This window comes from Bidens hawaiensis, unplaced genomic scaffold (assembly GCF_021521415.1).
Source record: "Bidens hawaiensis isolate Kalapana, Puna unplaced genomic scaffold, B.hawaiensis_p1.1 tig00014140_1, whole genome shotgun sequence".
NCBI lineage: Eukaryota > Viridiplantae > Streptophyta > Magnoliopsida > Asterales > Asteraceae > Bidens > Bidens hawaiensis.
Genome location: NW_027492217.1, coordinates 295,975 through 310,332, shown reverse-complemented (window position 1 = coordinate 310,332; position 14,358 = coordinate 295,975). Strand labels below are relative to the sequence as shown.

Below are 14,358 nucleotides of genomic sequence, written 5' to 3'. Positions count from 1 at the left end.
ACACAATACCAAATAAAAACCTATTATAATCAATGATCATTCAATACATTAGTATGAACACGATATAAATTCAATGTAACCAGCTAGAATGTAAATATAGTTTGTACAATAAACTAGGACTGGCAATTGGGTACCTGTTAAATACACGATAAGACCTGTTAAGCAAAAAAATGCGGTATGTGATTTTTTAATTTTCTTAAATAATTAAAATTAGTAGGCTAGACTCAATTATATTCCCTTATTGGTACATGAAACTTAAAACTGTCTTATAGTCATGACATATAAAATAGTTAAATAAATCGTATTCATGTTTTATACTTTTGTTTTACGCGTCGCTTCATACCTGTTAAACCTGTTAAGACACGAATTGCCAGCCCTACAATAAACATACATCAATAAACAGTAGTTTAACACTCAGCAACATAAATTCATCCATTTAACTAAACAAATTATGTATGCTTTTTTTTTCGCATTCGTTTATAATCAACAAAATAAACAAAACTTATAATTTCAATTTTTTTTAAAGTATCATTCTATAATAATATTAACTTTTTTTGTAACTCATACAATGGATCTTAAATTATCAGGAATCCAGTGGGCTCATCACATAATTTAAAATAATAATAATAATAATAATAATAATAATAATAATAATAATAATAATAATAAAAACAAGACAAAACATAGCCGTTAGTCCCGCTTCCATGCTTTCAAATTCAAATCTCACCCTTCAACATCTTTTTATATTCCTATTTTCTAAACACACAGACAGACTCACACTCCATTCATCTGAATCTCAAAACCCCATCAATAATGTTAACGGTTCAATCTCCGGTCACCGAAACCCACCTCCCTTGGCCGAAACCCACCCGCCGCCCTCTCCAACCCCTCAAATCCCATTCCAACATCCCACCACCACCTCCAAACCCAAGATCTATCAACAAGGATATTCAGAATGAGAAGATTGATCGAACTTCGTATCCGGAACCAAATGGTTCTCCAGGACCCACTGTTTCAGCTGCTCCGGTGCAAATCGAGCAGTTTGAAGTATCGTTAGCGGATGAGTTAAACGCCATCCGTGAGAAAATGGAGCGGTTGAAAGCGGACAGAGAGCGGACGGAGAAGATGCTGAACGTGAGGGAGGTGATGATGGAGATGAAGATGAAGGAGCTTGAGGTAAGAGGTGAGATTCAGAAGGTGCTTGAGATTGAAGTCGATCGGCTTTATAGGTTAAACGAGCTCAGATCGGTATGCAATGTAAGTTTTAAATTTGAACAATTAATGTTTGATAATTGAATAGGGGTTTCGGATTGGTTTAACGTGTTGTTTCCGATGTGTGTGGTTCAGAGGATACTGCCGATTAGATCGTTGAGAGAGAAGGAACAAGAGAAGATCAAACCGGATAAGTTGCAGGTGATTAACTGAGATTGATTTGAATTGGGGGTGTGCATTGGGTCGGTTTTGGGCTAAAACTAAACCATAAACTGAAAGTTCGGTTTTTGATTTTTTTGAAAACCGTTTGGTTTTGGATTTTTGTGTGAATTCGGTTCGGTTTCGGTTTTATCATTTGAGCTTAAAAGAAGAGTTTGGATCTAAAATTTTTTTTCCTAGCTAATAATTAATTCATTATTATACATTTGGGTTAAACTATATATTAAATGCTTAAATTCACTTAAATTTTAAAAATATGGAAATCTCTAACTATAAGTTCAGTTTTTCGGTTTTAATTACACGCGATGACAAAACTATTTTGTGAAAACATAAAACCTAATCATTGGTTTGATTTTTTCGATTGTGGATTCGTTTTTTCGGTTTCATGAATACCCCTTATTTAGACACTAGTTGAACAATTCTTTTGTTGATTTCTGAATGATTGGAATTTAAATGTTGCAGGGGGTGAAGATAGAAGAAAGAGAAGCAAAGGGCCAAGGTTCTATATGAGTAATCGGGTCGGATAAGTTGTTGTTCGGGTCAAAAGGAATGGTGGGCATAATATAATGTCTTGTTGTATTCTGGATGAGTGGTATTTAGTATTTTATGATGACTAGGAAATATCATCTTGTTGTGGCATGGTTTTGGTTTGATTCTTTGAGGCACAATGGAAAGAAAGAAAGAACCTTACTTTCATTTGTAATTGTATCCAACAATCATATATGATAAATAAACTATACTGATTTCAAAATTTTTTGCAAAATAACTTTTAATGTGTGTTTCTTTTAATCGCAAAAATGGAGAGAAAAGATAAGAATCAATAGTGATAGTGTGTCTCCAAATTTTCATTCTTATTCTTTTTGACTTAAGGTTTAGTTTAGGATTTTCTTGAAGGCCACCTCAATTAAACAAAATGGTGCTATGGGTATTAGAGGTAAGCAAGCGAAAAACGCATTAAAAGCTATTTTGCAAAGTCGTGTGTTTTGTTATATTTGTTTTCTCAGCCCAATACATTCTTGTCGGAGGACGAGTGGGTTAATAAACTAACAGACCTGAGGAGTTTGACTTACGAAATTAACCGACCTGAGTAGTTTTACAAAAAGTAAATTGTATTTACGACTAGTTTGGAAGCCCAGATTGTCGAGCCGAGTAAACCTTGGTCAACGACTATTTCTTCTCAGAGTTTTTGAGCTGACTAGCTTGGTTCCAAATCACTCATTCTTACTAAATTTTACCGTCTAGCTTGCTAGTGGCCACTATTTTGTCTTGTCTTAAAAAAAAAAAAAAAAAGCTCTTTTTGGCGGTAATCACTTTTTAATTTCTTTGAATTAAATGAATTTGAGTTCTTTTAATTTAATAAATTTCATTATCTACCTACAAATATATGGGATTCATTTCATGCCCCTTTGTTTATTAAGAAAAATGGAATCGCAACATTTAGCTATAGGTAATGTTTTCCCCAATAACATCAACCATCCCCGACAAACATTTTGCCAAATACAAAATGTAAATTCGGATGGTTGATCGACAATGTTAAAAGTTTTTACGAATGAAGACTACAAATAACGTTAGCCGAAAATTCACTCGTCAAATATCGTCTAAAGATTAACTTTAATGTTAACATGCAAACTAACAAAAATGAATTTATTTTCTCCACTCTTACCGAGATTTTTTCACAATACTTTTATTTTAAAAAACAAAGATTCACATTCGCTTTTTGAACACTTAATATTTCACTGTTAATACATTGCAATGCTTCTGTCTAAAAAACATAGATTCACATTTGTTTTTTTAACAAACTAACTGATATTGTGGTATTCGTGTAATAGTAATATATTATATTAACATAAAATTTTCAAATTACATTGACATATAGGGTATGTTTGGCAAAAAGCTTTTAGAAGCTTTTAAGAAAAAACTCGTATTTAATAAAAAGCTTTGCTACTAGTGGTAGCGTTTGAGAAACTAAAAGCTTTTACAACTGAATTTACAAGTTTGGTACATGAACTTTTATCAACTTTTGTTAATTTATATAATAGTTACATATTTTACTCTTATTCAAAACTAACCACCTCCATGACTATTGAAAATACTATAACTTTTTCACACGTTAATATTTTTTTAAACAAATTACATCATAAAAAAGAGCATTTTATTTTCTTTAATTTGAGTATAATATTGCTATACTTTTTTAACTTTAAAAAATTAGTATACTACGTAATTACCGGTTATGATTGACAACCAGTCGAGTCAGACGAGCTCGGCCCATGTGTAAGACCAAATTAGGGTCGGAACGAGTTGACGCAAAAATGGTTAATTTAGTTCGGTTCGTGTCGGTACGGTTTTGAGTCGAAAGGGGCCATATCAGAACATGTTTCAGATTAAGACGGTGTCGGGTTGGAAAGGGTTTCAGATCAAGAGAGGTTGGTTTAAAAAATTATCTATTTGAAATGACTGTATATTTCAGTTTTGTTTCTTGATTTTCGCCAACGGTTACACGCTTACTGCCTTTGCACGAATTACACGTATGCATTCGGGTTATGTGTGCACTATTATCACGTGAATCACATACCGACACTGATTATACGGTTGATGTCAGGTTGCGCGCGCACTCCGCTGCACCACGCGGTCGCCCAACTAGTTTTATTAAAAGCTCCAGCTACTCTACCAAACACTTAAATATATCTAAAAGCTACAGCTAACAGCTACCAACTACAACTACCAGCTTCCAGCCACTAGCAAGTTTTGCCAAACATACCCATAATAGTAATATATTAAAACACTTAAAAATATTTAATGTTTTGTTGTATCGATATATTATTATAATAAAAATAAAATAATTCAAATTCAAAATTCAGAGGAATGAAAAAGGGGACCACGTGAGTAGTTTTTCGAAGACAAAATAGTAGCCATGAGTAGATCGGACAGTAAAAGCTAGTAGGAATGAGTGATTTGAAACCAAACTAGTCGGCTCCGAAAACTCTATGTGAAAAAATAGTTCTTGACCAAGGATTACTACTAGTCATAAAAATTTACTTTTTGTAAAAATGCTCGGGTCGGTTAGTTTCATAAATCAAACTCATCACGCCTGCTAGTTTAGTAATTTACTCGTTCTCCGAAAATAATAGAATTCTACTCGTCGGCGACGAAAGCAATGTTGCAGTCGTCGTCGGCGAGGTTTTCAATGTTTGTGTCGTCTTTGTTAGGGGTGAGTATATTGGTTTTCGATGTGCTTGCCTCGGGTAGTTTACAACCATGTGTCTTCATTAAAGTGGTTCTGTAATTTACTTGTCTGGTTATGTTCTTCTCGTCCCGAATTATTTGTGATGGGTATTTGAGGAATAATTTGCAAAGTGTGACTAAAAGTCGAAACTCATTTTTAAAAATGGATATTTTCATAACTTTCCCATATATTGTGGCAAAAAATTACTAGCTTAAAGGAATGGATACATGGAAACATATATATGCAGTGTTATTTTGTACTTTATAATAGTAGCATTCTAGCAAAAATGCCATAAGCTGTCATGTGTAGACAGCATAAAACATGCCAAAAGCCACAAAATTTTAACCTCTATCCGCCATCATTAGTTTTCATCCAGAGCAATGCGCGGTACTACCAACTAGTTTTATTTCAAAAAGTTAAACGATTAGAAAAAAACTTAAAACAAATGATCAAATATGTAATAAAAAAAGAAAGAAAAATACTTAAAAATAGCTAAATAAACAATTATATATTTTTTTAAATTAAAACATAAGTAAAATATACATTTTATTAATATTATTAATAAAATATATTGAGATGGTTAAATATGAAATATTAATTTTATAAAATCGCCCCCATGGTTTAATCATAATTGATACTTTCATCTAAATATGTTAAAAGACTAAAATACCCATAATTTAACGTTAAAAAATTAACAATGCTAATGAAACAAATGAAAATGACAAGATTCAAAAACCTTAAGAGTTCACATGAAAAAAAGATATTTTTGTATTAAAGATACATAACCGACTAAACCTCTGCAATAAAAACGACACTGTTTTATTTCTCATTAAAATATACTCAAATATAGAAAGGAAAAAAGAAACTTGTTAGATAGCATAAAGGCATTAAAGTATGCACATACTGATGGTTTTTTCAATAGTGTCACGTATCATGACAATTGACAAGGCAAAGCTTAAAAGAAGAAAAAATAAAGTTAGATCGTGATCAAAACCAGAATCAAAAGGGCAAGGCTTGCGGTGGATAAATTAAAAACCACCCTAAAATAAAAAAAAGAGGCAATGAAGAGAGATGATGAAAACGTGAAACTGTTGCCGACTCAAATGAACAAAACCCGTGAAATTAAACCCACTTTGAACTACAGAAAGAAGCAACCTTTATTGTGCTGCTTACCCTTTTCACCTTCATAAATTAAACCCAAATTGCTTCCTATCTCTCTGTTTTTCACGCTCCAGATCCGTTCAGCACTGTGTTCAAGGCGTAATCTCATCTGGGTTAGTCTCATAATTCATCAATTTGTAGTTTTTGTGTGATCTGTATTATGCGCACCACCTGTTTGTATAAATGCCCCAATGAAATTATGCTTATTGTTTGAACAGGTAAACACACCTGGGATTTTGTTAATTATCAGTCTAGGGTTTCCATTTAAGTTTAGCTGCCCAAATATAATCAATTACTTTATGATCTATATTATGCACACCACCTGCTTGTATAAATGCCTCAATGAAATTATGCTCTTGTTTCACAGGTGAACGCACCCGGGTTTTGCTAATTATCAGTCTAGGGTTTCCATTGTAGCCACAGAACAAGATTTTGTTAGCTGCATGGGCAAATGAAATGCAATTGATTACTTTATGAGTAAAAGAGGGAAAGGTTATGCTTTACGCGAATCACAGATACGTTTAGCCGATCTGAGATTCGTTATAAAAGTATGCAGTTGAATAATCATAATACTCATAACGGTCCAGCAAGCCATAATTCAAGGCTTGTATACATCAACAACCCTCAAAGAACCAATGAAGAATATGAATTCACAGGGAACAAGATTACTACTAGCAAATACACAATCTTTAGCTTCTTACCGAAGAATCTTTTCATACAGTTTCACCGTGTGGCGTACGTTTATTTTCTAGTAATCGCAGCCTTAAATCAGCTCCCGCCACTTGCAGTCTTTGGTAGAACCGTCTCACTTTTCCCGTTACTTTTTGTGTTAACTGTGACCGCTATTAAAGATGGTTACGAGGATTGGAGAAGACACCGGTCGGACCGAAACGAGAACAATAAAGAGTCACCCGTGTTTCAAATTGGTAAGTTTAGACCAAAAAGATGGAAAGATATCCAAGTAGGCGAGGTGGTCAAAGTGTGTGCTGATGAGGCGATCCCATGTGACATGGTGCTGCTCGGGACCAGCGATCCAAGTGGTGTTGCGTATATCCAAACCATGAATCTAGACGGTGAGTCAAATCTAAAAACGCGTTATGCTAGACAAGAAACATGTTTCATGCCATTTGATGGTGATTTGATATCTGGTGTTATTAGATGTGAGCAACCCAATAGAAACATATACGAATTCACCGCGACAATGGAAATGAACGCGCAAAAAATGTCGTTAAGCCAGTCGAATATTATCTTACGCGGGTGTCAGGTGAAAAACACTGAGTGGGTTGTCGGTGTGGTGGTCTATGCAGGCCAAGAAACGAAAGCGATGTTAAACAGTGCGGTTTCACCATCTAAAAGAAGCAAATTGGAACAACAAATGAATAAAGAAACCATTTGGTTATCGGTTTTTCTCTTCGTTTTATGTCTCGTTGTTGCGATCGGGATGTGTTTATGGTTGATTCGACACGAGCAGCAAATTGACACACTGCCTTATTATAGAAAAAGTTATTCAATAAAAGGGAAGTTCCCGGGAAAACCGTACAAGTATTATGGGATACCAATGGAGACGTTTTTTGCGTTTTTAAGTTCGATTATTGTGTTTCAGATAATGATACCGATATCTTTGTATATTACAATGGAGTTGGTGAGATTAGGGCAATCTTATTTTATGATTGAAGATAAGCATATGTATGATAGTAGTACAAATTCTAGGTTTCAGTGTAGATCTTTGAATATTAATGAGGATTTGGGGCAAATACGGTATGTGTTTTCGGATAAGACGGGTACGCTTACCGAGAATAAGATGGAGTTTCGAAAAGCTTCGGTTTTTGGGAAGAATTATTGTAATTCGTCTATGGTGGCTTGCGCTACACAGGATAATGCAGAGATCACAGGTTTGATACTTTCTTTACAGTAAAGCAATTTATTTATAGATTCAGTTATAAAATTTCGCTGACCCGTTTCACTTATTTTGTAACAGCTTCAAAATTACTGTTTATATCCATCTGTTTTCAAATCTGTGTTAATTCTATGTATTATCTATTTATCTTAATTTTTGATACATCTTAAATCTTATCTTAAATATATATAAACGAAACCCTTAAAAGCTCTTTTGTTGTTTCCTACATCCTCTCAAGCCACCAAATTGTTTTATTTGTAAATGGAGGCTTCTCATGCATTTGACCCGAATTCACGGGTATGGGTATCACCAAACCCAGATAACCCTTAAACGGGTTATAACATCTCATTATATTAAAAATTAATCTCACCAAATATTTGATATTAAAAATCCTATAAAATAGGGATATACTAAAAATTAATATCCAATTTTTTTTTTTTACAAAAAGATATTATTTATTATTAGGGAGAAAGTAATACCTTAGGGGCTTCTCTTTACCTTATTTTGGTCACACGCCATTATGCTATTTTCTTTTCATATATTATGTATTTTATTCTTATTATTTCTATCTATTTATGTATTATTATTACTATTACTATGTGTTATTATTAGTTATATTACTGTTGAACTTTGAATTTATCTTATATTCCCTAATACATATGATTTTTAGAATTGAGGGTCTCTCTTGAAGCCACCTCTCTATTCCATTGGATATAAGTATGGTGTGCCTACATCCCACCCTCCCCAGACCCTACTTATAACTTTCCTATTGGTGGGATTTCACTGGGTATGATTGATTGATTGATTGATATTATTTATAATTAAGAAACAATTTTATAGTAAAAAAAATAAATAAATAAGCGGGTCATGGGTCTCACCAAACCCAGATAACTTTTAAACGGTTTATAATATCTCATTTATTTGTGAAACCCTTTCAATATCAAACACTAAGTATATTATCAACTCCCTTACAATAAATAAAATTAAAATAAAAAATATATATATAAATAGTAGAAACGAAAAATGAAAACAAACCCCGTTATACGGGGGATAAAACCTAGTAAAGTATATATTATATTGATATCTATTAAAATCTATGTTATTGAAAAAATCTAAATTAAAATCCGGTGATGCTTACATATTTTTTACTCTCTTCACGAGATTAAGTGATTTAAAAAGTTTCCATTACTATCATATTCTTTTTTCACTTCACGTTTATAGTATTAACTAGTTTCTATATATTATCTTAGTTTATCAAATGCATAACACATTGTAATCATATACTTCTAAAAAAACACATCGTTACTTTTTAGTCATTACAAATAATCACGATTAATTTATTGACCATGCAATAAGCTAGTATGACAGTATTAATTTAGTACAAATATGCATATGCACATATATATGAATCTCAGAATCCGTTTCCAGTTTATAACATTATTTATCTGCAGAACCAGCAAAAGGAAAGAATCCAAAGTCTGATGTTATTGTTGATCCTGGGCTCATGGGGTTGCTTCATAAAGAAATTGATGGTGATGAAAGGATTGCTGCTCATGAATTTTTTCTTACATTGGCAGCATGTAACACTGTGATTCCTATTAATAATCAAACTAATTCCATTGAGACTGAACTTCATCAAGATCTTGATTATCAGGGAGAATCTCCTGATGAACAAGCTCTTGTAGCTGCTGCACGTGCTTACGGTTATATTCTTTTTGAGAGGACATCTGGTCATATCGCACTTGATGTCAATGGCAAGAAATTAAGGTACAAAACTCTCTTTTGTGCCTTGATTAGTGTTTAAAGTTTAATGAAACCGAAATAAGCAAACCGTAACTGACAAACTGAATCGAAACAGCCAAACCCTATAAAAAAACTACCAATTTAAAGTTTAAGTTTATAAAAACAATTTTTTGTGCGGTTTTAGTTTTGCTATCAACCAAAATAAAAAAAAACCGAAAAAGCCATTTTGGGTTTTTTTGTTAGCCCAAAGTTTCAAGTCCAGATTAATTATTTTGGGTCTTTCTTGTTGGCCTAAAGTTTCAGGCCCAAAGTAATTGTTTTGGGTAACTTTTTTCTCAAAGTTTTAGGCCCAAGTTCATCATTTTGGGGTCATTTTATTTCAGCCCATAATTTTGTAGCCCAAATGGTAAAACTGAAAAAACTGAACCGACCCCATTGTGAAAACCAATAAAATTGAAACCGAACAATTTTCACAAACCCAAAAAAAGGAACTGAATGGTTTTTGAATACTCTAAAACCGAATTTTTGATTTGATTTGAGCCCAAAACCGATCCATGCACACCCTTCTTTGATCTATAAAAGGTAAAATAATAAAACTTGTTTTTGCCATAAAATGTAGGTTGGATGTTTTAGGTCTGCACGAGTTTGATAGCGTGCGAAAACGAATGTCAGTCGTTATCAGATTCCCAGACAATAACGTGAAAGTGTTGGTTAAAGGAGCAGACACATCAATCCTCACCATTTTGAGAAAAGGTCACGATAATGACAATATTACCCTCGCAACACACCACCATTTAACCGAATACTCCTCACTTGGTCTTCGCACACTCGTACTCGCTGCTAAAGATCTCACAAACGAAGAACTTGAAAAATGGCAGTTAATGTATGAAGATGCAACAACTTCATTGGCTGATAGATCTTTAAAATTAAGGGAAACTGCATTATTTGTTGAATCTAATTTGAGGTTGCTTGGAGCGACTGGAATTGAAGATAAACTTCAAGAGGGGGTCCCGGAAACAATTGAGTGTCTTCGCCAGGCTGGCGTTAAAGTTTGGGTGTTGACCGGAGATAAACAAGAAACTGCTATATCAATTGCTCTTTCTTGTAAGTTATTGACACCTGATATGCATCAGATTATCATTAATGGAACTTCAGAGAGTGAATGTAAAACACTTTTACCGGAGGCGAAAACTGAGATATTAACGGTGGACGGGTCGGTAGCACTTATTATTGACGGGAATAGTTTGGTTTACATCTTGGAGAGAGACTTGGAATCAGAGGTATGAACACACGTCTCGTTAATACATTTAAGTTTGTTAATTTATGTTCATTGGCATAAGTTTGTTCGTTACTATATTCACTTTTGTTTTAGGTCCAATACATTGTTGTTCACATTTAATTCTGATTGGTTTTATCTCAATTATGCTCTTTTGTAATTATGTTTGTTCGTTTACGTTCGTGAACCATTTGTTTATACTGTTAATGATCGGACATAAAGAACATGAACACATTCATTTTCTTAACGAACGAACACAGACAAGAAACCCTGTTCGTTTAATTGTTCATGTTCAATCGCTTGTTCGGTTACGGTTAAAAGAAAGGACACGAACATGCTCCGTTCGTATTCGTTCGGTTCGTTTACAGCCCGTTATGCGTTGAAATGGGTCGGGTTGACAAAACACTTTTATCCAGAAACTATAATTCAAAAATAAATAGATAACAAGTGTGCTTGATATGCTTACAAAACTTCTATTATTTCAATAATATATTACATGTTTCTGAATAAGTTCTGTGCTTTCATGTGTTAAGAATTCAAGTTTTTGAATTTTTGTTAAATATGTTTATTTATAAGATAACTTGAGTTTTATATCTGATTATGACATTTGTGTTTTTATGGACAGCTGTTCGAGCTTGCAACTTCATGCAGTGTTGTTTTATGTTGTCGTGTTGCTCCCTTACAAAAGGCGGGAATTGTTGATTTAATCAAGAGTCGAACCGATGATATGACACTCGCGATAGGTGATGGTAAGTTGGTTTATTTAATAAATAATTTTCTTTGAGGGGATTAATTAGTATCTACTTAACAATAAGAATGCTTTTAGGTGCTAATGATGTGTCAATGATCCAAATGGCGGATGTTGGAGTTGGCATATGTGGACAGGAAGGGCGCCAGGCTGTCATGGCTTCAGATTTTGCAATGGGACAGTTTAGGTTTTTAAGAAGACTGCTTTTGGTGCACGGTCATTGGAATTACCAACGCATGGGTTATTTAGTTCTCTATAACTTTTACCGCAATGCTGTCTTTGTCTTTATGCTTTTCTGGTAAATAATTTCACATCTTTCTTTACAACTAACTAAGCAAGGAAAAACCGGCGGGTTGGGTAAACTAGCAGGTCAAAACGGGTCTTTTTGGAAAGTATGAATTTGGTCATGTTCTAGATCAGGTAAACTAACAGGTCAATATGAGTCGTTTTGATAAAAAAAAAGTCTCTCTTTGGACCCGTTCTAGGTTGTTTTAAACTAACGGGCCGTAATTGGTTGCTTTAAAAAAGTATCAATATGGACCCGTTCTAGGTCAGGTAAACTAACGGGTCAAAACGAAAAGAAAAGAGAATAAAGTTGGATCCATTCTATGTCGGGTAAACTAACAGGTCAAAACAGGTTGTTCTAAAAAAGTATCAATTTGGACCCTTTCTAGGCCGAGTAAGCTCACAGGTTAAAACTGTTTTCGAAAAAGAAAAGTATCAATTTGGACCTGTTCGTCTAGTAAACTAAAGGGTCAAAATGGGTCGTTTAAAAAAAATATTTCATTAGAGTTACCCATTTTGAACTGTTGTATAATTTGAGTGACCCAAATCAACCCATTTTCTGAAAAAACGGGTCATGATCACCATGTATACAATTAACTTATATATAGTCTCAACTTATTTTATCATCTTCAGGTACATATTATGTGCGGCTTTCTCAACAACATCCGCCCTTACAGATTGGAGCAGTGTGTTTTACTCAGTAATTTACACTTCCCTCCCTACAATTATAGTTGGAATTCTGGATAAAGACCTAAGTCACAAAACCCTTCTCAAATACCCTAAATTATATGAAGCGGGTCATCGACATGAAAGCTACAACAGTTTTCTGTTTTGGATTATGATGGCCGACACAATATGGCAAAGTCTCGTTCTGTTTTGTGTTCCCAGATTTGTTTACAAGGAAAGCACGATTGATATTTGGAGTATGGGTAGTTTGTGGACGGTTGCTGTGGTGATATTAGTGAACATACACTTGGCGATGGATGTTCAAAGATGGGTTGTTTATACGCATGCTTCGATCTGGGGCTCGGTTGCACTGACGTTTGCTTGTGTGGTGGTTTTGGATTCGATTCCTGTTTTTCCTAATTACGGGTTAGTTTTCAACTTTGTCACATTTTTGGTAGGTCTAGAAGTTGATAGTATCAATAAGGTGTTTATGATCGGTTTTGGAAAACTACAAACGAGACCGGCTGGTTTTAGCAAGGTTAACAGTTCAGTCCTTGGTGCAAAATTGTTAGTTGTATTAATAATTTTCAAATGATAAATATGGTTTATGAATATTAATAATTTAATATTGATACATATACATAACTACTAGTCATAGGTGATAGGGGTGTGCACATGGGTCAGTTTTGGGCTCAAACCGACCAAAGTTTTGGTTTTTGGATTTTTGATAAGCGTTCGTTTTTGGTTTTACCGTTTGGGCATGGAAAATTTGGGCCGAAAAATGGCCCAAAATAATGAATTTGGGCATGAAACTTTAGGTCTAATTTCTTTTTGTTAGTTAATGATTAATGGCTTAGTACACATTTGGACTTCAACTTTTGGCTACACGATTCATTAGTTTCTTATAAATTACTTAAACTCGGTGTATGCGGTTTTTTAATCGGGTAAGTTCGATATTTTTGGTTTTTGTTGATAGCAAAACCGAAACCGAACTGAAAAATCGGCTTTTTTTTATAGGCATAATTTTTTTTCTATAGGTTTTGGTTATTTTGGTTACAATTTGTTATTTCGATTTCGTGCACACCCCTTAACTAGATATTTAAAACGAGAATAAAATTTTATAAGGTTAAACTACCGGTTCCAAATTTTAAACTGTCTGTGAGACCGTTAAACGAAACTGAACCAAACCGGCCAACGTGCTTCGGTTTGGTCGGTTTCAACGGTTTTGAACACCCGTATTACTAATGTTATATTCAAACATTGGCAGAACAATATATGAATTGGCAAAGCAGCCTACATATTGGCTCTCAATTTTGCTTATAATAGTGGCGGCATTGCTTCCTCGGTTCATCACCAAATCCTTGCATAGAATGTTTTGGGCTTCGGATATCCAGATAGCTAGAGAAGCCGAGATATTAAGAAAAAAACGATTATTCTATGGGCCGTGGAAATGGAGGTAGCATAACCGTTATCAAAGGTTCATCGTTCGTGGGCCCCACATGATTTTTAAATCTAGAGAATGATGGTAGGTATTCTTCATGGTTTCCATATGATGTGTATATTTTTGATGGTGTTTGGTTGAAGGGTATTGGGGATGGGTATGATTCCTTATATGGTGTTTGGTTGATTGGTATGCCTTGAAAATTAGTAATGATTTATGAAACCTGCTCAAAGAGAATATGGAGAATATGAAAGTGAAGTAATTTTTGCAGCTAAAAACATTGGATTATTATCTTCATCGTCATCGTCATCTCTTAGTAAAATTATTAGCATAGAATATTATATCAACATTCTAGGTGAAGTTGTCCACATAGTAACCAATTTTAAGTTTAGGAATATAGTCTTCACACGTGCATGTAAATGGTCACTCTTATCAAGTCAAATTGCACCGTGCTGTATACTCCCTTCGATCACAAATAAATCTTCCT

The 14,358-nt window shown here is 34.0% G+C and overlaps 2 protein-coding genes across 2 annotated transcripts; both read left to right on the top strand.

Moving 5' to 3' along the window:
- The first annotated feature begins 813 nt into the window (after positions 1-813).
- On the top strand, positions 814-2,120 carry LOC143545980 (uncharacterized). The gene is made up of 3 exons (XM_077037740.1): positions 814-1,257; positions 1,348-1,413; positions 1,894-2,120. The coding sequence occupies exons 1-3, from the start codon at positions 814-816 to the stop codon at positions 1,939-1,941; spliced, it is 558 nt and encodes a 185-aa protein (XP_076893855.1). The 3' UTR covers positions 1,942-2,120.
- Positions 2,121-6,090: 3,970 nt separating this feature from the next.
- Positions 6,091-13,988, top strand: LOC143545993 (phospholipid-transporting ATPase 1-like). The gene is made up of 7 exons (XM_077037752.1): positions 6,091-7,707; positions 9,164-9,479; positions 10,075-10,735; positions 11,357-11,480; positions 11,558-11,777; positions 12,398-12,856; positions 13,698-13,988. Exons 1-7 carry the CDS (start codon positions 6,366-6,368, stop codon positions 13,888-13,890), a joined length of 3,315 nt encoding a protein of 1,104 aa, XP_076893867.1. The 5' UTR covers positions 6,091-6,365; the 3' UTR covers positions 13,891-13,988.
- Positions 13,989-14,358: the final 370 nt, after the last annotated feature.

Excerpts from the sequence above, each read along its gene's own strand:
- LOC143545980 (XM_077037740.1), top strand. The coding sequence starts at position 814 with ATGTTAACGGTTCAATCTCCGGTCACCGAAACCCACCTCCCTTGGCCG. Across the intron at positions 1,258-1,347 it reads AGCTCAGATCGGTATGCAAT|AGGATACTGCCGATTAGATC; the intron begins GTAAGTTTTAAA and ends TGTGTGGTTCAG. Across the intron at positions 1,414-1,893 it reads TCAAACCGGATAAGTTGCAG|GGGGTGAAGATAGAAGAAAG; the intron begins GTGATTAACTGA and ends TAAATGTTGCAG.
- LOC143545993 (XM_077037752.1), top strand. The coding sequence starts at position 6,366 with ATGCAGTTGAATAATCATAATACTCATAACGGTCCAGCAAGCCATAAT. Across the intron at positions 11,481-11,557 it reads GACACTCGCGATAGGTGATG|GTGCTAATGATGTGTCAATG; the intron begins GTAAGTTGGTTT and ends GAATGCTTTTAG. Across the intron at positions 11,778-12,397 it reads TTTGTCTTTATGCTTTTCTG|GTACATATTATGTGCGGCTT; the intron begins GTAAATAATTTC and ends TATCATCTTCAG.